At 57.4% G+C, this 23712-nt stretch overlaps 1 protein-coding gene across 1 annotated transcript in view; it reads left to right on the forward strand.

The window, feature by feature from the left end:
• Positions 1 to 640: 640 nt before the first annotated feature.
• The window catches only part of ACADVL (acyl-CoA dehydrogenase very long chain), a 29020-nt gene continuing 5948 nt past the window's right edge, over positions 641 to 23712 (forward strand). The window contains exons 1-10 of the mRNA XM_082300532.1: positions 641 to 780; positions 1297 to 1336; positions 1869 to 1937; positions 2779 to 2851; positions 6029 to 6093; positions 6224 to 6358; positions 8731 to 8875; positions 16910 to 17039; positions 19257 to 19405; positions 22909 to 23107. Coding sequence (XP_082156658.1) covers positions 725 to 780; positions 1297 to 1336; positions 1869 to 1937; positions 2779 to 2851; positions 6029 to 6093; positions 6224 to 6358; positions 8731 to 8875; positions 16910 to 17039; positions 19257 to 19405; positions 22909 to 23033 — 987 coding nt within the window. The 5' untranslated portion in view covers positions 641 to 724 and the 3' untranslated portion in view covers positions 23034 to 23107. The remainder of the gene's footprint in view (positions 781 to 1296; positions 1337 to 1868; positions 1938 to 2778; positions 2852 to 6028; positions 6094 to 6223; positions 6359 to 8730; positions 8876 to 16909; positions 17040 to 19256; positions 19406 to 22908; positions 23108 to 23712) is intronic.

Consider the following 23712-nt stretch of genomic DNA (forward strand, 5'->3'; position numbering starts at 1 on the left):
GGGGACGCCGAAAGGAACATGTGGAATCCCCAAACTCTCCCCAACGTCCCCACAAAATCCTGCCAAAAACCATGGTTCTAATGAAATTTACGCCCCTAAAGAAACCCATTGATTTGGGGGGGGGGGGGGGGGGTGGTTCCTCTTACAGGAAACCCCAAAAAACGGTGAAAAACCTAGCGTTCTCTTCAAATTTAAATCTCTAAAAATCACTTATTAATTTGGGGGAGTTGCTTCTGAAAACAAACCCTAAAAGCAGTGGAAAAAAGGAGGCTTTTTTTTTTTACATTTTAATCGTTAAAGATCGCCCGTTAATTCCGAAAGAGTCTTCTCTACCATTAAACCTTAAAGAAAATTAACATTTACCTCAATTTAAGCCCCCGGGGAGCCTCGTCCGAGCCTTTAAACCGCGCCCCTCACGCCACGCCACGCCCACATCAACCAGCACCGTGGCAACGCGCCTCGGGGGGGGGGGGGGGGGTGGGGGAAGCGCATCGTTAGCATACATTAGCATTTAAAAAATCACCATAAATTAGCATAGGGAAATGAGCGTGCTCACTACGTTTCCCAGCGTGCCCCGCGCGCCGAGGCCACGCCCACGGCCGTGACCTTGTGTGAGGGGGAAGGGGGGGGAGGGGGCGGCTTGGGGACACCCCGGGGACACCCCCGGACGTATCGCGACAGCGGCGACAGCGGCGACAGCGGCGACAGCGGCGACAGCGGCGACATGGCCGGGCTGGGGCTGGGCGCGGGGCTTCGGCTGCTGCGGCGGATCCCGCCGGGGTGAGGATTTGGGGGGGGAGGGGAAACACCAAAATTGGGGGATTTGGGGGGTTCCTGGAAGGTTCTGGAAGTTGAGGGGTGGGGGGGGGGGGGCGGTGTCGGGATTGTGAGGGGATCCCGGGATTTTGGGGGTTCCGGGGTTGGGGTTTTGGGGGGGGGGGGGTTTGGAGGGTTTTGGGGTTTGGGGGTGTCTCGGGGTTGGGATTTGGGGGGGGTTCTGGAAGGTTCTGGAAGTTGGGTGGGGGGGGGTTTGGGATTGGGATTTGGGGGGGTTTGGAATTTGGGGAGGGGTCCTGGGGGTTTTGGAGGTCGCGGATTTGGGGTTTTGGGGGGTCCTGGAAGCTTCTGGAAGTTGGGGCCTCCCGGGGTTTTTGGGATTCCGGAACTGGAGGAATTTGGGGATCTCGGAGCTTTTTGGGGGGGGGGGGGGGTGTCCCAAATCTTGGGGGGAAACCCCCAGAATTTGGGGAGGGGGTGGGGGTCCCTTTTGAGCCCCCCCCACCCCTCAATTCACAGATTTGGGGGGTCCCGGCTGCAGAGCACGCACGAGGCGCAGGTAGGGACCCCCAAATCCCCCCAAAATTAACCCAAAATGACCCCAAACCAATCCTAAAGCGCCGCCCCTCCCCCCTCGCGTGACGTCATAACTGGGGCAAAGGTCGGGCGGTGGAAACTGGGGGAAAGGTCAAGGGCGGGGATGGGGGGGGGATCGGGGGGTCCCGGGGGGGGATTTTGGGGGGTCTTGAGAAGGTTTTGGGGAGATTTGGGGGGTCCTGGGGGGGTTTGAGGGGGTTTTGGGGAGGGGTTGGGGGGTCCTGAGGGGGTTTGGGGAAGAATTGGGGGAGTTGGGGAGGTTTTGGGGGGGATTTGAAGGGGATTTTGGGGTACAGGGGAGATTTTTGGGGGGTCTGAGGGGGGATTTTGGGGGTCCTGGAGGGGTTTGGGGGAGATTTGGGGGGGTCCTGCAGGGGTTTTGGGAGGGATTTGGGGGCTCCTGGGGGGATTTGGGGGGATCCTGGCAAGATTTTGGGGATGATTTTGGGAGTCTCTGCTGGGTTTTTTTGGGGGTTCCTCCCCCTTTTCCCCAGGCCGCGCTCCCCAAAACTGGGACCACCACGGCCACCGGAGCCCCCCCGAAATCCCAGAGCAGCCTCGAGGTGAGTGGGGGGTCCTGGAGGGATTTGGGGGGTCCTGGGGGGCATTTGGGGGTCCTGGGGGGATTTTGGGGTCCTGGGGGGATTTGGGGGATCCTGGAGGGGATTTGGGGGGTCCTGGAGGGATTTGGGGGGTCCTGGGGGGGATTTGGGGGGTCCTGGAAGGGATTTTGGGGGGTCCTGGAGGGATTTGGGGGGTCCTGGGGGGGATCTGGGGGGTCCTGGAGGGATTTGGGGGGTCCTGGGGGGGATTTGGGGGGTCCTGGAAGGGATTTGGGGGTCCTGGGGGGGATTTGAGGGATCCTGGAGGGGATTTGGGGGGTCCTGGAAGGGATTTGGGGGGTCCTGGGGGGGATTTGGGGTTCCTGGGGGGGATTTGGGGTTCCTGGAAGGGATTTGGGGGGTCCTGGAGGGATTTGGGGGGTCCTGGGGGGGATTTGGGGGGTCCTGGAGGGATTTGGGGGGTCCTGGAAGGGATTTGGGGGGTCCTGGGGGGGATTTGGGGGGTCCTGGAAGGGATTTGGGGGTCCTGGGGGGATTTTGGGGTCCTGGGGGGGATTTGGAGGTTCTGGAAGGGATCTGGGGGGTCCTGGGGGGGATTTGGGGGGTCCTGGAGGGATTTGGGGGGTCCTGGGGGGGATTTGGGGTTCCTGGAAGGGATTTGGGGGGTCCTGGAGGGGATCTGGGGGGTCCTGGGGGGGATTTGGGGGATTTTGGGGGGGATTTGGAGGGGATTTGGGGCAGCTCTGGGGGATTTTGGGGTGCAGGAGGATTTTTTGGGGAGTCTCGGGGAGATTTTGGGGTTTTTTTGGGGGGGTCCCCAAAATTCTTTTGGCCCCCCCAGGAGTCGAAGTCGTTTGCGGTGGGGATGTTCCTGGGGCGCCTCAGCACGGAGCAGGTGTTCCCCTATCCCGCAGGTGAGGGGAGCCCCAAAATCCGGCCCGGGGAGCCCCAAAATCGGGCCCGGGGGAGCCCCAAAATCCGGCCCGGGGAGCCCCAAAACCGGGTCGGGGGAGCCCCAAAATCCGGCCTGGGGGCACCCCAAAATCCGGCCCGGGGAGCCCCAAAACCGGGCCCCAAAGGAGCCCCAAAATCCGGCCCGGGGAGCCCCAAAATCCGGCCTGGGGGAGCCCCAAAACCGGCCCAGGGGAGCCCCAAAATCTGGCCTGGGGGGAGCCCCAAAATCCGGCCCGGGGAGCCCCAAAACCGGGCCCCAAAGGAGCCCCAAAATCCGGCCCGGGGAGCCCCAAAATCGGGCCCAGGGCACCCCAAAACCGGGCCCAGGGGAGCCCCAAAATCCGGCCCGGGGAGCCCCAAAATCCGGCCCGGGGAGCCCCAAAATCGGGCCCAGGGGAGCCCCAAAATCGGGCCCAGGGGAGCCCCAAAATCGGGCCCGGGGAGCCCCAAAATCCGGCCCGGGGGAGCCCCAAAACCGGGCCCCAAAGGAGCCCCAAAACCGGGCCCCGGGGAGCCCCAAAACCGGCCCGGGGAGCCCCAAAATCCGGCCTGGGGGAGCCCCAAAACCGGCCCAGGGGAGCCCCAAAATCCGGCCTGGGGGGAGCCCCAAAATCCGGCCTGGGGGAGCCCCAAAACCGGGCCCCAAAGGAGCCCCAAAATCCGGCCCGGGGAGCCCCAAAATCTGGCCTGGGGGCACCCCAAAACCGGGCCCCAAAGGAGCCCCAAAATCCGGCCCTGGGGAGCCCCAAAATCGGGCCAGGGGCACCCCAAAATCCGGCCCTGGGGAGCCCCAAAACCGGGCCAGGGGAGCCCCAAAATCCGGCCTGGGGGCACCCCAAAACCGGGCCAGGGGCACCCCAAAATCGGGCCCAGGGGAGCCCCAAAATCTGGCCCGGGGAGCCCCAAAACCGGGCCCGGGGGAGCCCCAAAACCGGGCCCGGGGAGCCCCAAAATCTGGCCTGGGGGGAGCCCCAAAATCCGGCCCGGGGGAGCCCCAAAATCGGGCCTGGGGGGAGCCCCAAAATCGGGCCCAGGGGAGCCCCAAAATCCGGCCTGGGGGGAGCCCCAAAATCGGGCCCGGGGAGCCCCAAAATCCGGCCTGGGGGCACCCCAAAACCGGGCCCCAAAGGAGCCCCAAAATCGGGCCCGGGGGAGCCCCAAAATCGGGCCCTGGAGATCCCAGGGAATTCTGGGGGAATTTGGGAATTTGGGGGGGATTTTGGGGGGATTTGGGGGAGATTTTGGGGGGATTTGGAGAGATTTGGGGGGGATTTTGGGGGGATTTTGGGGGAGATTTTGGGAAGATTTTGGGGGAGATTTTGGGGGGATTTGGGGAAGATTTTGGGGAGATTTGGAGAGATTTGGGGGGGATTTTGGGGGGATTTTGGGGAAGATTTTGGGGGGATTTGGGGAAGATTTTGGGGGGATTTTGGGGAGATTTTGGGGAGATTTTGGGGGGATTTGGGGAAGATTTTGGGGGAGATTTTGGGGGGATTTTGGGAAGATTTTGGGGGGATTTTGGGGAGATTTTGGGGGGATTTTGGGGAGATTTTGGGGAAGATTTTGGGGGAGATTTTGGGGGGATTTGGAGAGATTTGGGGGGGATTTTGGGGGGATTTGGGGAAGATTTTGGGGGAGATTTTGGGGGGATTTTGGGGAGATTTTGGGGGGATTTGGGGAAGATTTTGGGGGAGATTTTGGGGGGATTTTGGGAAGATTTTGGGGGGATTTTGGGGAGATTTTGGGGGGATTTTGGGGAGATTTTGGGGGGATTTGGGGAAGATTTTGGGGGAGATTTTGGGGGGATTTTGGGGAAGATTTTGGGGGGATTTTGGGGGGATTTTGGGGGGAAATCTGGGGGCTTTTTCGAGGAGATTTGGGGGAGTTTTGGGAGAATTTTAGGGTGGTTTGGGGGGTATTGAAGGGAATTTTGAGATGATTTTGGGGTAATTTTGGGGAGAATTTTGGGATAGTTTTGGGGGAATTTTGGGGAGAATTTTGGATGGAATTTGAGGAGAATTTTGAGAGGATTTTGGGATAATTTAAGGATAATTTCAGGATCATTTCACGGTAACTTTGGAGTAGTTTTGGGATAATTTTGGGATAATTTAAGGACAATTTCAGGATAATTTTGCGGTAACTTTGGGATAACTTTGGGATAATTTTTGGATAATTTTTGGATAATTTTGAGATAACTTTGGGATAACTTTGGGATACTTTTTGGATAATTTTAGGATCATTTTACGATAACTTTGGGATAACTTTGGGACAATTTTAGGATCATTTGGGATAATTTAGGATAACTTTGGGATAATTTGGGATAATTTAGGATCATTTGGGATCATTTAGAATTATTTGGGATAATTTGGGATAACTTTGGGATAATTTCAGGATCATTTTAGGATAACTTTGGGATAAATTTGGGACAATTTTAGGATAATTTGGGATAACTTTGGGATAACTTTGGGATAATTTCAGGATCATTTTAGGATAACTTTGGGATAAATTTGGGACAATTTTAGGATAATTTAGGATAATTTGGGATAAATTTGGGACAATTTTAGGATCATTTGGGATAATTTAGGATAACTTTGGGATAATTTGGGATAACTTTGAGATAATTTGGGATAATTTAGGATAACTTTGGGACAATTTTAGGATCATTTGGGATAATTTAGGATAACTTTGGGATAATTTGGGATAACTTTGGGATAATTTGGGATAATTTAGGATAACTTTGGGACAATTTAGGATCATTTGGGATAATTTAGGATAACTTTGGGATAATTTCAGGATCATTTTAGGATAACTTTGGGTTAAATTTGGGACAATTTTAGGATAATTTGGGATAATTTGGGATAATTTGGGATAACTTTGGGACAATTTAGGATCATTTGGGATAATTTAGGATAACTTTGGGATAATTTGGGATAACTTTGGGATAACTTTGGGATAATTTCAGGATCATTTTAGGATAACTTTGGAACAATTTTAGGATCATTTGGGATAATTTAGGATAACTTTGGGATAATTTTAGGATCATTTGGGACAATTTAGGATAACTTTGGGATAATTTGGGATAACTTTGGGATAATTTGGGATAACTTTGGGACAATTTTCTCCTTCCCCCCCTCAAGTCCTAACGGAGGACCAGGAACAAACCCTCCGGGAGCTCGTGGGCCCCGTCAGCCGCTTCTTTGAGGTAAAACCCCACGATTTGGGCATTTTGGGAGCTGCCACCCCCCCTCGGGGAAGGGCTCTGGAATTCCGGGAGCGCTCCCGAGGCCCCGAAAATTCCCAAAAATTCCCGAAATTCCCGAAATTCTGGGCAGGAAGTGAACGACCCCGCCAGGAACGACGCCCTGGAGAAGGTGGAGGACGAGACCATGAAGGGGCTCAAGGAGCTCGGGGTCTTCGGGCTCCAGGTGCCCCCCGAATTTGGGGGGCTGGGACTCAACAACACCCAGGTGACCCCCCCAGAGGCACCCCCAGAATTTTGGGGATCCCCCAAATCCCATCCTGGGAACTCCCAGTGCTCCCAGTAACTCCCAGTGCCCTCCCAGTCTGCTCCGAACTGCCCCAAACCCCTCCAAAATCTCCTCAGTTCCCCCCCAAATCCTTCCCAAATCCCTCTGAGAGCCCCAAATCCCCCCCAGATCCCATCCCAGTAACCCCCAGTAACTCCCAGTGACTCCCAGTGACTCCCAGTGACTCCCAGTGACTCCCAGTGACTCCCAGTGCCCTCCCAGTGCCCTCCCAGTGCCCTCCCAGTCTGCTCTGAACTGCCCCAAACCCCTCCAAAATCTCCTCAATTCCCCCCCAAATCCTTCCCAAATCCCTCTGAGAGCCCCAAATCCCCCCCAAGCCCCTTCCCAGGAACTCCCAGTGGCTCCCAGTAACTCCCAGTGCTCCCAGTCCCCCCCAAACCCCCTCGCGGTGCCCTCCCAGTCCCTCCCAGTCCCCCCAAACCCCCTCGCGGTGCCCTCCCAGTAACTCCCAGTCCCTCCCAGTCCCCCCCATACCCCCTGGCGGTGCCCTCCCAGTCCCTCCCAGTGCTCCCAGTCCCCCCCAAACCCCCTCAGATCCATTCCCAGTCCCTCCCAGTGCTCCCAGTCCCCCCCAAACCCCCTCGCGGTGCCCTCCCAGTCCCTCCCAGTGCTCCCAGTCCCCCCCATACCCCCTCGCGGTGCCCTCCCAGTGCCTCCCAGTGCTCCCAGTCCCCCCCAAACCCCCTCGCGGTGCCCTCCCAGTGACTCCCAGTCCCTCCCAGTCCCCCCCAAACCCCCTGGCGGTGCCCTCCCAGTCCCTCCCAGTGCTCCCAGTCCCCCCCAAACCCCCTCGCGGTGCCCTCCCAGTCCCTCCCAGTGCTCCCAGTCCCCCCCAAAACCCCTGGCGGTGCCCTCCCAGTGACTCCCAGTGCTCCCAGTCCCCCCCAAACCCCCTGGCGGTGCCCTCCCAGTCCCTCCCAGTGCTCCCAGTCCCCCCCAAACCCCCTCAGATCCATTCCCAGTCCCTCCCAGTGCTCCCAGTCCCCCCCAAACCCCCTCGCGGTGCCCTCCCAGTCCCTCCCAGTGCTCCCAGTCCCCCCCATACCCCCTCGCGGTGCCCTCCCAGTGCCTCCCAGTGCTCCCAGTCCCCCCCAAACCCCCTCGCGGTGCCCTCCCAGTGACTCCCAGTCCCTCCCAGTCCCCCCCAAACCCCCTGGCGGTGCCCTCCCAGTCCCTCCCAGTGCTCCCAGTCCCCCCCAAACCCCCTCGCGGTGCCCTCCCAGTCCCTCCCAGTGCTCCCAGTCCCCCCCAAAACCCCTGGCGGTGCCCTCCCAGTGACTCCCAGTGCTCCCAGTCCCCCCCAAACCCCCTCAGATCCATTCCCAGTCCCTCCCAGTAACTCCCAGTGCTCCCAGTCCCCCCAAAACCCCCTCACGGTGCCCTCCCAGTGCTCCCAGTGCTCCCAAACCCACTGGCGGTGCCCTCCCAGTGCCTCCCAGTCCCTCCCAGTCCCCCCCAAACCCCCTCAGATCCATTTCCAGTCCCTCCCAATAACTCCCAGTGCTCCCAGTCCCCCCCAAACCCCCTGGCGGTGCCCTCCCAGTGACTCCCAGTCCCTCCCAGTCCCCCCCAAACCCCCTGGCGGTGCCCTCCCAGTCCCTCCCAGTGCTCCCAGTCCCCCCCAAACCCCCTCGCGGTGCCCTCCCAGTGACTCCCAGTGCTCCCAGTCCCCCCCAAACCCCCTCAGATCCATTCCCAGTCCCTCCCAGTAACTCCCAGTGCTCCCAGTCCCCCCCACACCCCCTCGCGGTGCCCTCCCAGTGCTCCCAGTCCCCCCAAACCCCCTCGCGGTGCCCTCCCAGTCCCTCCCAGTGCTCCCAGTCCCCCCCAAACCCCCTCGCGGTGCCCTCCCAGTCCCTCCCAGTGCTCCCAGTCCCCCCCAAACCCCCTCGCGGTGCCCTCCCAGTCCCTCCCAGTGCTCCCAGTCCCCCCCAAACCCCCTCGCGGTGCCCTCCCAGTCCCTCCCAGTGCTCCCAGTCCCCCCCAAACCCCCTCGCGGTGCCCTCCCAGTCCCTCCCAGTGCTCCCAGTCCCCCCCATACCCCCTCGCGGTGCCCTCCCAGTCCCTCCCAGTGCTCCCAGTCCCCCCCAAACCCCCTCGCGGTGCCCTCCCAGTCCCTCCCAGTGCTCCCAGTCCCCCCCAAACCCCCTCGCGGTGCCCTCCCAGTAACTCCCAGTCCCTCCCAGTCCCCCCCAAACCCCCTCGCGGTGCCCTCCCAGTCCCTCCCAGTGCTCCCAGTCCCCCCCAAACCCCCTGGCGGTGCCCTCCCAGTAACTCCCAGTCCCTCCCAGTACGCGCGGCTGGTGCAGATCGTGGGCCAGCACGACCTGGCCGTGGGGATCACGCTGGGCGCGCACCAGTCCATCGGCTTCAAGGGGCTGCTGCTGTACGGGAGCGGCCAGCAGAGGGAGCGCTACCTGCCGCGGCTGGCCAGCGGTACTGGGCATACTGGGAGCACTGGGAGCACTGGGAGCACTGGGAATGGCAGAGGGAGCGCTACCTGCCGCGGCTGGCCAGCGGTACTGGGCATACTGGGAGCACTGGGAGCACTGGGAGCACTGGGAATGGCAGAGGGAGCGCTACCTGCCGCGGCTGGCCAGCGGTACTGGGCATACTGGGAGCACTGGGAGCACTGGGAGCACTGGGAATGGCAGAGGGAGCGCTACCTGCCGCGGCTGGCCAGCGGTACTGGGCATACTGGGAGCACTGGGAGCACTGGGAGCACTGGGAATGGCAGAGGGAGCGCTACCTGCCGCGGCTGGCCAGCGGTACTGGGCATACTGGGAGCACTGGGAGCACTGGGAGCACTGGGAATGGCAGAGGGAGCGCTACCTGCCGCGGCTGGCCAGCGGTACTGGGCATACTGGGAGCACTGGGAGCACTGGGAGCACTGGGAATGGCAGAGGGAGCGCTACCTGCCGCGGCTGGCCAGCGGTACTGGGCATACTGGGAGCACTGGGAGCACTGGGAGCACTGGGAATGGCAGAGGGAGCGCTACCTGCCGCGGCTGGCCAGCGGTACTGGGCATACTGGGAGCACTGGGAGCACTGGGAGCACTGGGAATGGCAGAGGGAGCGCTACCTGCCGCGGCTGGCCAGCGGTACTGGGCATACTGGGAGCACTGGGAGCACTGGGAGCACTGGGAATGGCAGAGGGAGCGCTACCTGCCGCGGCTGGCCAGCGGTACTGGGCATACTGGGAGCACTGGGAGCACTGGGAGCACTGGGAATGGCAGAGGGAGCGCTACCTGCCGCGGCTGGCCAGCGGTACTGGGCATACTGGGAGCACTGGGAGCACTGGGAGCACTGGGAATGGCAGAGGGAGCGCTACCTGCCGCGGCTGGCCAGCGGTACTGGGCATACTGGGAGCACTGGGAGCACTGGGAGCACTGGGAATGGCAGAGGGAGCGCTACCTGCCGCGGCTGGCCAGCGGTACTGGGCATACTGGGAGCACTGGGAGCACTGGGAGCACTGGGAATGGCAGAGGGAGCGCTACCTGCCGCGGCTGGCCAGCGGTACTGGGCATACTGGGAGCACTGGGAGCACTGGGAGCACTGGGAATGGCAGAGGGAGCGCTACCTGCCGCGGCTGGCCAGCGGTACTGGGCATACTGGGAGCACTGGGAGCACTGGGAATGGCAGAGGGAGCGCTACCTGCCGCGGCTGGCCAGCGGTACTGGGCATACTGGGAGCACTGGGAGCACTGGGAGCACTGGGAATGGCAGAGGGAGCGCTACCTGCCGCGGCTGGCCAGCGGTACTGGGCATACTGGGAGCACTGGGAGCACTGGGAGCACTGGGAATGGCAGAGGGAGCGCTACCTGCCGCGGCTGGCCAGCGGTACTGGGCATACTGGGAGCACTGGGAGCACTGGGAGCACTGGGAATGGCAGAGGGAGCGCTACCTGCCGCGGCTGGCCAGCGGTACTGGGCATACTGGGAGCACTGGGAGCACTGGGAGCACTGGGAATGGCAGAGGGAGCGCTACCTGCCGCGGCTGGCCAGCGGTACTGGGCATACTGGGAGCACTGGGAGCACTGGGAGCACTGGGAATGGCAGAGGGAGCGCTACCTGCCGCGGCTGGCCAGCGGTACTGGGCATACTGGGAGCACTGGGAGCACTGGGAGCACTGGGAATGGCAGAGGGAGCGCTACCTGCCGCGGCTGGCCAGCGGTACTGGGCATACTGGGAGCACTGGGAGCACTGGGAGCACTGGGAATGGCAGAGGGAGCGCTACCTGCCGCGGCTGGCCAGCGGTACTGGGCATACTGGGAGCACTGGGAGCACTGGGAATGGCAGAGGGAGCGCTACCTGCCGCGGCTGGCCAGCGGTACTGGGCATACTGGGAGCACTGGGAGCACTGGGAGCACTGGGAATGGCAGAGGGAGCGCTACCTGCCGCGGCTGGCCAGCGGTACTGGGCATACTGGGAGCACTGGGAGTACTGGGAGCACTGGGAATGGCAGAGGGAGCGCTACCTGCCGCGGCTGGCCAGCGGTACTGGGCATACTGGGAGCACTGGGAGCACTGGGAGCACTGGGAATGGCAGAGGGAGCGCTACCTGCCGCGGCTGGCCAGCGGTACTGGGCATACTGGGAGCACTGGGAGCACTGGGAGCACTGGGAATGGCAGAGGGAGCGCTACCTGCCGCGGCTGGCCAGCGGTACTGGGCATACTGGGAGCACTGGGAGCACTGGGAGTACTGGGAATGGGAATGGGGATGGGAATGTTCCCAAAATATTCCCAAAACGGTCCCAAAATATTCCCAAAATATTCCCAGAGAATCCCCGGAATGTGCCCCAAAAATTCACCCAAAAGATCCCGAAACCGTCCCAAAAATCCACCCAAAAGATTCCTGGAAATTCTCCCGGAATTTCCTGGAATTTGGGATTTTCGGGGGGTTCGGAGGGGTTTGGGCGGTTTTGGGTCATTCCGGGTGGGATTTTTGGGGATTTTGGGGGATTTTGGAAACCCTGGGAATTCCTGGGAGTCTCTGGCCATTCCCAAACTCCCAGAACTCCCAAAATTCCTGATTTTTGTGGAATTTGGGGACTCTCAGAGTGGGATTTGGGCGGTTTTGGGTCATTCCAGGTGGGATTTTCAGGAATTTTGGGGGATTTTGGGGGATTTTCGGGGATTTTTGGGGGATTTTGGGGGATTTTCGGGGATTTTTCGAACCCTGGGAATCCTGGGGACCCCGTGGGGGTTTCTGGCCATTCCCAAACTCCCAGAACTCCCGAAATTCCCGATTTTGGGGAATTTGGGGACTCTCAGAGTGGAATTTGGGTGGGATTTGAGCTGTTTTGGGTCATTCCGGGTGGGATTTTCGGGGATTTTTGGGGATTTGGGGCATTTTCGGGGATTTTTCGAACCCTGGGAATCCTGGGGACCCCGTGGGGGTTTCTGGCCATTCCCAAACTCCCAGAACTCCCAAAATTCCCGATTTTTAGGGGATTTGGGGACTCTCAGAGTGGGATTTGGGTGGGATTTGGGCGGTTTTGGGTCATTCCGGGTGGGATTTTCAGGAATTTTGGGGGATTTGGGGGGATTTTCGGGGATTTTTGGGGGATTTTGGGGGATTTTCGGGGATTTTTGGAACCCTGGGAATCCTGGGGACCCCGTGGGGGTTTCTGGCCATTCCCAAACTCCCAGAACTCCCGAAATTCCCAATTTTTAGGGGATTTGGGGACTCTCAGAGTGGGATTTGGGTGGGATTTGGGTGGTTTTGGGTCATTCCGAGTGGGATTTTCGGGGAATTTTTGGGGATTTTGGAAACCCTGGGACTTCCCGGGAGTCTCTGACCATTCCCAAACTCCCAGAACTCCCAAAATTCCCGATTTTGGGGCGATTTGGGGACTCTCAGAGTGGGATTTGGGTGGGATTTGGGCGGTTTTGGGTCATTCCGGGTGGGATTTTCAGGAATTTTGGGGATTTTGGGGGATTTTCGGGGATTTTTGGAACCCTGGGAATCCTGGGGACCCCGTGGGGGTTTCTGGCCATTCCCAAACTCCCAGAACTCCCAAAATTCCCGATTTTGGGGGGATTTGGGGACTCTCGGAGTGGAATTTGGGTGGGATTTGGGCGGTTTTGGGTCATTCCGAGTGGGATTTTTGGGGATTTTGGGGGATTTTCGGGGATTTTCGGAACCCTGGGAATCCTGGGGACCCCGTGGGGGTTTCTGGCCATTCCCAACCTCCCAGAACTCCTGAAATTCCCAATTTTGGGGGGATTTGGGGACTCTCAGAGTGGGATTTGGGTGGGATTTGGGTGGTTTTGGGTCATTCCGGGTGGGATTTTTGGGGATTTTTGGGGATTTTCAGGGATTTTCGGAATCCTGGGAATTCTGGGGACCCCGTGGGGGTTTCTGGCCATTCCCAAACTCCCAGAACTCCCAAAATTCCCGATTTTGGGGGGATTTGGGGACTCTCGGAGTGGAATTTGGGTGGGATTTGAGCTGTTTTGGGTCATTCTGGGTGGGATTTTCGGGGATTTTTGGGGATTTTGGGCATTTTCGGGGATTTTCGGAACCCTGGGAATCCTGGGGACCCCGTGGGGGTTTCTGGCCATTCCCAACCTCCCAGAACTCCCGAAATTCCCGATTTTTGTGGAATTTGGGGACTCTCAGAGTGGGATTTGGGTGGGATTTGGGTGGTTTTGGGTCATTCCGGGTGGGATTTTTGGGGAATTTTGGGGATTTTGGGAACCCTGGGAATCCTGGGGATCCCGTGGGGGTTTCTGGCCATTCCCAAACTCCCAGAACTCCTGAAATTCCCAATTTTGGGGGGATTTGGGGACTCTCAGAGTGGGATTTGGGTGGGATTTGAGCTGTTTTGGGTCATTCCGAGTGGGATTTTTGGGGATTTTTGGGGGATTTTCGGGGATTTTCGGAACCCTGGGAATCCTGGGGACCCCGTGGGGGTTTCTGGCCATTCCCAAACTCCCAGAACCCCCAAAATTCCCAATTTTTGTGGGATTTGGGGACTCTCAGAGTGGGATTTGGGTGGGATTTGGGCGGTTTTGGGTCATTCCGGGTGGGATTTTTGGGGATTTTTGGGCATTTTCGGGGATTTTCGGAACCCTGGGAATCCTGGGGATCCCGTGGGGGTTTCTGGCCATTCCCAAACTCCCAGAACTCCTGAAATTCCCGATTTTGGGGGGATTTGGGGACTCTCAGAGTGGGATTTGGGTGGGATTTGGGCTGTTTTGGGTCATTCTGAGTGGGATTTTTGGGGAATTTTGGGGATTTTGGGAACCCTGGGAATCCTGGGGATCCCGTGGGGGTTTCTGGCCATTCCCAAACTCCCAGAACTCCTGAAATTCCCAATTTTGGGGGGATTTGGGGACTCTCAGAGTGGGATTTGGGTGGGATTTGAGCTGTTTTGGGTCATTCCGAGTGGGATTTTTGGGGATTTTTGGGCATTTTCGGGGATTTTCGGAACCCTGGGAATCCTGGGGATCCCGTGGGGGTTTCTGGCCATTCCCAAACTCCCAGAACTCCTGAAATTCCCAATTTTGGGGGGATTTGGGGACTCTCAGAGTGGGATTTGGGTGGGATTTGGGCTGTTTTGGGTCATTCTGAGTGGGATTTTTGGGGAATTTTGGGGATTTTGGGAACCCTGGGAATCCTGGGGACCCCGTGGGGGTTTCTGGCCATTCCCAAACTCCCAGAACTCCCAAAATTCCCGATTTTGGGGGGATTTGGGGACTCTCAGAGTGGGATTTGGGTGGGATTTGGGCTGGATTGGGTCATTCCGGGTGGGATTTTTGGGGAATTTTGGGGATTTTGGGAACCCTGGGAATCCGGGGGACCCCGTGGGGGTTTCTGGCCATTCCCAAACTCCCAGAACTCCCAAAATTCCCGATTTTTAGGGGATTTGGGGACTCTCAGAGTGGGATTTGGGTGGGATTTGGGCTGGTTTGGGTCATTCCGGGTGGGATTTTCGGGGATTTTGGGGGATTTTGGGGGATTTTCAGGGATTTTTCGAACCCTGGGAATCCTGGGGACCCCGTGGGGGTTTCTGGCCATTCCCAAACTCCCAGAAGTCCCAAAATTCCCGATTTTTAGGGGATTTGGGGACTCTCAGAGTGGGATTTGGGTGGGATTTGGGCGGTTTTGGGTCGTTCCGGGTGGGATTTTCAGGAATTTTGGGGATTTTGGGGGATTTTCGGGGATTTTTCGAACCCTGGGAATCCTGGGGACCCCGTGGGGGTTTCTGGCCATTCCCAAACTCCCAGAACTCCCAAAATTCCCGATTTTGGGGTGATTTGGGGACTCTCAGAGTGGGATTTGGGTGGGATTTGGGCGGTTTTGGGTCATTCCGGGTGGGATTTTTGGGGAATTTTGGGGATTTTGGGAACCCTGGGAATCCTGGGGACCCCGTGGGGGTTTCTGGCCATTCCCAACCTCCCAGAACTCCCGAAATTCCCAATTTTTGTGGAATTTGGGGACTCTCAGAGTGGGATTTGGGTGGGATTTGGGCGGTTTTGGGTCATTCCGAGTGGGATTTTTGGGGAATTTTGGGGATTTTGGGAATCCTGGGGATCCCGTGGGGGTTTCTGGCCATTCCCAAACTCCCAGAAGTCCCAAAATTCCCGATTTTGGGGCGATTTGGGGACTCTCAGAGTGGGATTTGGGTGGGATTTGGGCTGTTTTGGGTCATTCTGGGTGGGATTTTCAGGAATTTTGGGGATTTTGGGGGATTTTCGGGGATTTTTCGAACCCTGGGAATCCTGGGGACCCCGTGGGGGTTTCTGGCCATTCCCAAACTCCCAGAACTCCTGAAATTCCCAATTTTGGGGGGATTTGGGGACTCTCGGAGTGGAATTTGGGTGGGATTTGGGCTGGTTTGGGTCATTCCGGGTGGGATTTTTGGGGGATTTTTGGGGATTTTCGGAACCCTGGGAATCCTGGGGACCCTGTGGGGGTTTCTGGCCATTCCCAAACTCCCAGAACTCCTGAAATTCCCAATTTTGGGGGGATTTGGGGACTCTCAGAGTGGGATTTGGGTGGGATTTGAGCTGGTTTGGGTCATTCCGAGTGGGATTTTTGGGCATTTTCGGGGATTTTCGGAACCCTGGGAATTCTGGGGATCCCGTGGGGGTTTCTGGCCATTCCCAAACTCCCAGAACTCCCAAAATTCCCGATTTTGGGGCGATTTGGGGACTCTCAGAGTGGGATTTGGGTGGGATTTGGGCGGTTTTGGGTCATTCCAGGTGGGATTTTCAGGAATTTTGGGGGATTTTGGGGGATTTTCGGGGATTTTTGGGGGATTTTCGGGGATTTTCGGGGATTTTTTGAACCCTGGGAATCCTGGGGACCCCGTGGGGGTTTCTGGCCATTCCCAAACTCCCAGAACTCCCAAAATTCCCGATTTTGGGGGGATTTGGGGACTCTCGGAGTGGAATTTGGGTGGGATTTGGGCGGTTTTGGGTCATTCCGAGTGGGATTTTTGGGGATTTTGGGGGATTTTCGGGGATTTTCGGAACCCTGGGAATCCTGGGGACCCCGTGGGGGTTTCTGGCCATTCCCAACCTCCCAGAACTCCCGAAATTCCCGATTTTTGTGGAATTTGGGGACTCTCAGAGTGGGATTTGGGTGGGATTTGGGTGGTTTTGGGTCATTCCGGGTGGGATTTTTGGGGATTTTTGGGGATTTTCAGGGATTTTCGGAATCCTGGGAATTCTGGGGACCCCGTGGGGGTTTCTGGCCATTCCCAAACTCCCAGAACTCCCAAAATTCCCGATTTTGGGGGGATTTGGGGACTCTCGGAGTGGAATTTGGGTGGGATTTGAGCTGTTTTGGGTCATTCTGGGTGGGATTTTCGGGGATTTTTGGGGATTTTGGGCATTTTCGGGGATTTTCGGAACCCTGGGAATCCTGGGGACCCCGTGGGGGTTTCTGGCCATTCCCAACCTCCCAGAACTCCCGAAATTCCCGATTTTTGTGGAATTTGGGGACTCTCAGAGTGGGATTTGGGTGGGATTTGGGTGGTTTTGGGTCATTCCGGGTGGGATTTTTGGGGAATTTTGGGGATTTTGGGAACCCTGGGAATCCTGGGGATCCCGTGGGGGTTTCTGGCCATTCCCAAACTCCCAGAACTCCTGAAATTCCCAATTTTGGGGGGATTTGGGGACTCTCAGAGTGGGATTTGGGTGGGATTTGAGCTGTTTTGGGTCATTCCGAGTGGGATTTTTGGGGATTTTTGGGGGATTTTCGGGGATTTTTGGAACCCTGGGAATCCTGGGGACCCCGTGGGGGTTTCTGGCCATTCCCAAACTCCCAGAACTCCCGAAATTCCCGATTTTGGGGTGATTTGGGGACTCTCAGAGTGGGATTTGGGTGGGATTTGGGCTGGTTTGGGTCATTCCGGGTGGGATTTTTGGGGATTTTGGGAACCCTGGGAATCCTGGGGACCCCGTGGGGGTTTCTGGCCATTCCCAACCTCCCAGAAGTCCCGAAATTCCCGGTTTTCAGGGGAGTGGCTGGCTGCTTTCTGCCTGACGGAGCCCGGGAGCGGCTCCGACGCCGCCTCCATCCGGACCAGGGCCACCCCCAGCCCCTGCGGCACCTTCTACACCCTGGAGGGGGAAAAGATCTGGATCAGGTGGGAATTCCGGGAATGTTTCCCCCTGGCATTCCCGATTTCCCCTGGCATTCCCGATTTCCCCCCTCTAATTCCCATTTTCCCCTCTAATTCCCGATTTCCCCTCTATAATTCCCATTTTCCCCCTGTAATTCCCATTTCCCCTCCATAATTCCCAGTTTCCCCCCTGTAATTCCCATTTTCCCCTCTATAATTCCCTGTTTTCCTCTCTGTAATTCCCATTTCCCCCTGTAATTCCCATTTCCCCCCTGTAATTCCCATTTCCCCTCCATAATTCCCATTTCCCCCCTGTAATTCCCATTTCCCCTCCATAATTCCCAGTTTCCCCCTGTAATTCCCATTTTCCCCTCTATAATTCCCGGTTTTTCTCTCTGTAATTCCAATTTTCCCCTCTATAATTCCCATTTCCCCCCTCTGTAATTCCCAGTTTCCCCCCTGTAATTCCCGGGTTTCCCCCTCTATAATTCCTGGTTTTTCTCTCTATAATTCCCATTTTCCCCTCTATAATTCCCATTTCCCCCCTGTAATTCCCATTTCCCCTCCATAATTCCCAGTTTCCCCCCTGTAATTCCCGGGTTTCCCCCTCTATAATTCCTGGTTTTTCTCTCTATAATTCCCCATTTCCCCTCTATAATTCCCATTTTCCCCTCTATAATTCCCGGTTTTTCTCTCTGTAATTCCAATTTTCCCCTCTGCAATTCCCATTCCCCTCTATAATTCCCATTCCCCCCCTGCAATTCCCGGTTTCCCCCCTGCAATTCCCATTTTCCCCTCTATAATTCCCAGTTTCCCCCTGTAATTCCCATTTTCCCCTCCATAATTCCCATTTCCCCCCCTGTAATTCCCATTTCCCCCCTGTAATTCCCGGGTTTCCCCCTCTATAATTCCTTGTTTCCCCCTGTAATTCCCAGATTTCCCCGGTGATTCCCGATTCCCCCCCTGTAATTCCCATTTCCCCTCCATAATTCCCTGTTTTCCCCTCTATAATTCCCCATTTCCCCTCTGTAATTCCCATTTCCCCTCTATAATTCCCATTTCCCCCCTGTAATTCCCATTTCCCCCTCTATAATTCCCATTTCCTCTCTGTAATTCCCGGTTTCCCCTCTGCAATTCCTGATTTCTCTCTATAATTCCCATTTCCCCTCTATAATTCCCTGTTTTCCCCTCTGTAATTCCCAGTTTTTCCCCCCTGTAATTCCCGGGTTTTCCCCTGCAATTCCCGATTTCCCCTCTATAATTCCCATTTCCCCTCTGTAATTCCCATTCCCCCCCCGTAATTCCCATTTTCCCCTCTATAATTCCCTGTTTTCCCCTCCATAATTCCCCATTTTCCCCTCTATAATTCCCCATTTCCCCTCTATAATTCCCATTTTCCCCTCTATAATTCCCATTTCCCCCCTGCAATTCCCATTCCCCTCTATAATTCCCATTTTCCCCTCTATAATTCCCGGTTTTTCTCTCTATAATTCCCATTTCCCCCCTGCAATTCCCATTCCCCTCTATAATTCCCATTTCCCCCCTGTAATTCCCTGTTTTCCCCCCTGCAATTCCCATTTCCCCCCTGTAATTCCCATTTCCCCCCTGCAATTCCCAGTTTCCCCCCTGCAATTCCCCATTTCCCCTCTATAATTCCCATTTTCCCCTCTATAATTCCCGGTTTTTCTCTCTGTAATTCCAATTTTCCCCCCTGCAATTCCCATTTCCCCCCTGTAATTCCCATTTCCCCCCTGTAATTCCCTGTTTTCCCCCCTGCAATTCCCATTCCCCCCTGCAATTCCCATTTCCCCCCTGTAATTCCCTGTTTTCCCCCCTGTAATTCCCATTTCCCCCCTGCAATTCCCATTTCCCCCCTGTAATTCCCATTTCCCCCCTGTAATTCCCTGTTTCCCCCCCTGCAATTCCCATTTCCCCCCTGTAATTCCCATTCCCCCCCTGCAATTCCCTGTTTTCCCCCCTGCAATTCCCATTCCCCTCTATAATTCCCGGTTTTTCTCTCTGCAATTCCCATTTCCCCCCTGCAATTCCCATTTCCCCCCCTGCAATTCCCATTTTCCCCTCTATAATTCCCCATTTCCCCCCTGTAATTCCCATTCCCCCCTGTAATTCCCATTTTCCCCTCTAATTCCCGATTTCCCCTCTGTAATTCCCAGTTTTTCCCCCCTCTATAATTCCCATTTTCCCCTCTATAATTCCCTGTTTCCCCCCTGTAATTCCCAGTTTCCCCCCGGTGCTTCCCGCAGTAACGGCGGCATCGCGGAGCTGTTCACGGTGTTCGCGCAGACGCCGCTGCCGGACGAGCGCACGGGGCAGCCCCGGGACCGGATCACGGCGTTCCTGGTGGAGCGCGGCTTCGGCGGCGTCTCCCAGTGAGCCGGGAATGGCCCCGGGAATTCCGGGAATGAGCCAGGGAATGGCCCCGGGAATGAGCCCGGGAATGAGCCAGGGAATGGCCCCGGGAATGGCCCCGGGAATGGCCCCAGGAATTCCGGGAATAACCTCGGGAATGAGCCAGGGAATGGCCCCGGGAATTCCGGGAATGAGCCAGGGAATGAGCCAGGGAATGGCCCCGGGAATGAGCCAGGGAATGGCCCCGGGAATTCCGGGAATGAGCCAGGGAATGGCCCCGGGAATTCCGGGAATGAGCCAGGGAATGAGCCCGGGAATGGCCCCGGGAATTCCGGGAATAACCCCGGGAATGAGCCAGGGAATGAGTCCGGGAATGGCCCCGGGAATTCCGGGAATAACCTCGGGAATGAGCCAGGGAATGGCCCCGGGAATTCCGGGAATCACCCCGGGAATCACCCCGGGAATGAGCCCGGGAATGGCCCCGGGAATGAGTCCGGGAATAACCTCGGGAATGAGCCAGGGAATGAATCAGGGAATGAGCCCGGGAATTCCGGGAATAACCTCGGGAATGAGCCAGGGAATGAGTCCGGGAATGAGTCCGGGAATGGCCCCGGGAATTCCAGGAATAACCTCGGGAATGAGCCTGGGAATGGCCCCGGGAATGAGTCCGGGAATGGCCCCGGGAATTCCGGGAATAACCCCGGGAATGAGCCAGGGAATGAGCCAGGGAATGGCCCCAGGAATTCCGGGAATAACCTCGGGAATAACCCCGGGAATGAGCCAGGGAATCCCGGGAATGGCTCTGGGAATGAGTCCGGGAATGGCTCCGGGAATGAGCCAGGGAATTCCAGGAATTCTGGGAATGAGCCTGGGAATCACCCCGGGAATGGCCCCGGGAACGAGCCCGGGAATTCTGGGAATAACCCCAGGAATTCCAGGAATGGCCCTGGGAATTCCGGGAATGACCGCGGGGATGAGCCCGGGAATGGCCCCGGGAATTCCGGGAATCACCCCGGGAATGGCCCCAGGAATTCCGGGGATTCGGGGCTTTGCAGGGAGAAACGGGGGGGAAATGAGGGCGTTTGGGGGGGAAATTTAGGGATTTGCAGGGAATTTTAGGGGGATTTGGAGGGGATTTTAAGGGATTGGGGAGGGGTTTGGGGGGAAATTTGGGGGAATTTTTAGGGATTTTGGGGGGGGGATTTTGGGGGGGGATTTAAGGAGATTTTTAGGGATTGGGGAGGAAGTTTCGGATTTCGGGGAGATTTTTAGGGATTTTTCCCGCCCCATTCACGCTGTGTTTTCCCCCCCATTCCCGCTGTTTATTCCCATTCCCGCTGTTTTCCCCCCCTATTCCTGATGTTCCTCCATTCCCATTCCCCCCCATTCCCACTGTTTTTTCCCCCATTCCCGCTGTTTTTCCCGCCCCATTCCCACTGTTTCTCCCCCATTCCCATTCCCGCTGTTTTCCCACCCCATTCCCACCATTCCCTTCCCCATTCCCGCTGTGTTTTCCCCCATTCCCACTGTTTCTCCCCCATTCCCATTCCCATTCCCGCTGTTTTCCCACCCCATTCCCGCTGTTTTTCCCATCCCCATTCCCTGTTTTTCCCATTCCCTGTTTTTCCCACCCCATTCCCATGCCCATTCCCATCCCCATTCCCTGTTTCCCCCATCCCCATTCCCTGTTTTTCCCACCCCATTCCCACCCCATTCCCTGTTTCCCCATTCCCTGTTTTCCCACCCCATTCCCCATTTCCCCATTCCCGCTGTTTTTCCCATCCCCATTTCCCCATTCCCGTTTCCCCATTCCCCTTTCCCCATTCCCTGTTTTTCCCCTTTTCCCCATTCCCGTTTCCCCATTTCCCCATTCCCATTTCCCCATCCCCATTTCCCCATCCCCATTTCCCCATTCCCCGTTTCCCCATTCCCGTTTCCCCATTTCCCCATTCCCGTTTCCCAATTCCCCATTCCCCATTCCCGTTTCCCAATTCCCGTTTCCCAATTCCCGTTTCCCAATTCCCATTTCCCCATTCCCCATTCCCGTTTCCCAATTCCCGTTTCCCAATTCCCGTTTCCCAATTCCCATTTCCCCATTCCCCATTCCCCATTCCCGTTTCCCCATTCCCCATCCCCATTTCCCCATCCCCTTTTCCCCATCCCCGTTTCCCTGTTTTTCCCACCCCATTCCCTGTTTCCCCATCCCCATTCCCCATTCCCATTCCCCATTCCCATTCCCCATCCCCATTCCCCATCCCCGTTTCCCCATCCCCATTTCCCCATCCCCATTTCCCCATTCCCCATTTCCCCATCCCCATTTCCCCATCCCCATTTCCCCATCCCCATTTCCCCATTCCCCATTCCCCATTCCCATTCCCCATCCCCATTCCCATTTCCCCATTTCCCCATCCCCGTTTCCCCATCCCCATTTCCCCATTCCCACCCCATTCCCTGTTTCCCCATTCCCCATTCCCCCATCCCCATTTCCCCATTCCCCATTTCCCCATCCCCATTTCCCCATCCCCATTTCCCCATCCCCATTTCCCCATTCCCCATTCCCCATTCCCATTCCCCATCCCCATTCCCATTTCCCCATTTCCCCATCCCCGTTTCCCCATTCCCATTTCCCCGTTCCTGTTTCCCCATTTCCCCATTCCCCATTTCCCCATTCCCGTTTCCCCATTTCCCCATTCCCCATTTCCCCATTCCCGTTTCCCCATTTCCCCATCCCCTTTTCCCCATTCCCACCCCATTCCCGTTTCCCCATTCCCGCTGTTTTTCCCATCCCCGTTTCCCCATCCCCATTTCCCCATTCCCACCCCATTCCCTGTTTCCCCATTCCCCATTCCCCCATCCCCGTTTCCCCATCCCCGTTCCTGCTGTCCCCATTTCCCCATCCCCGTTTCCCCATTCCCACCCCATCCCCGTTTCCCCATCCCCTTTTCCCCATCCCCATTTCCCCATTCCCCATTTCCCTATCCCCGTTTCCCCATTCCCCATTCCCATTTCCCCATTCCCATTTCCCCATCCCCATTTCCCCATTCCCATTTCCCCGTTCCCGTTTCCCCATTCCCATTTCCCCATTCCCATTTCCCTGTTCCCATTTCCCCATCCCCATTTCCCCGTTCCTGTTTCCCCATTCCCCATCCCCATTCCCCATCCCCATTTCCCATCCCCATTTCCCCATTCCCATTTCCCCATCCCCATTTCCCCATCCCCATTTCCCCATCCCCATTTCCCCATCCCCATTTCCCCATCCCCATTTCCCCATCCCCATTTCCCCATCCCCATTTCCCCATCCCCATTTCCCCATCCCCATTTCCCCATCCCCGTTTCCCCATCCCCGTTTCCCCATCCCCATTTCCCCATTTCCCCATTTCCCCATTCCCCATTTCCCCATCCCCATTTCCCCATTTCCCCATTTCCCCATTTCCCCATTCCCCATTTCCCCATCCCCATTTCCCCATTCCCATTTCCCCGTTCCCGTTTCCCCATTCCCGTTTTTCCCGTTCCGTGCCGCCAGCGGCCCCCCGGAGCGCAAGCTCGGCATCCGCGCCTCCAACACGGCCTCGGTGCTGCTCGACGGCGTCCGGGTGCCGGCCGGGAACGTGCTGGGAGCGCCGGGCGCCGGCTTCAAGGTGGCCATGAACATCCTCAACAACGGCCGCTTCGGCATGGCCGCCGCCATGGCCGGCACCATGCGCGGGCTGCTGGCCACCGCGGTGAGACTCCCAGCGTTTGGGAATGTTTGGGATCCCGGGATTCCCAAAAAACCCCAAATTCCTGCCCAAATCCACCCCAAATCCAACCCAAATCCAACCCTGAGCCCCCAAACGCGGCCCCTTTGCCATGGCCGGCACCATGCGCGGGCTGCTGGCCACCGCGGTGAGACTCCCAACGTTTGGGAATGTTTGGGATCCCGGGATTCCCAAAAAACCCCAAAAACCCCCAAAAAACTCCGAATTCCTACCCAAATCCAGCCCAAATCCAACCCAAATCCAACCCTGAGCCCCCAAATGCGGCCCCTTCGCCATGGCCGGCACCATGCGCGGGCTGCTGGCCACCGCGGTGAGACTCCCAGCGTTTGGGATCCTGGGATTCCCAAAAAACCCCCAAAACCCCCAAATTCCTACCCAAATCCAGCCCAAATCCAGCCCAAACGCGGCCGCTTTGCCATGGCCGGCACCATGCGTGGGCTGCTGGCCACCGCGGTGAGACTCCCAGCGTTTGGGAATGTTTGGGATCCTGGGATTCCCAAAAAACCCCGAAAAACCACAAAAAACCCCAAATTCCTACCCAAATCCACCCCAAATCCAAACGCGGCCGC

The sequence above is a fragment of the Coloeus monedula genome (assembly GCF_965178545.1).
Source record: "Coloeus monedula genome assembly, chromosome: 40".
In the NCBI taxonomy this organism is placed as follows: domain Eukaryota; kingdom Metazoa; phylum Chordata; class Aves; order Passeriformes; family Corvidae; genus Coloeus; species Coloeus monedula.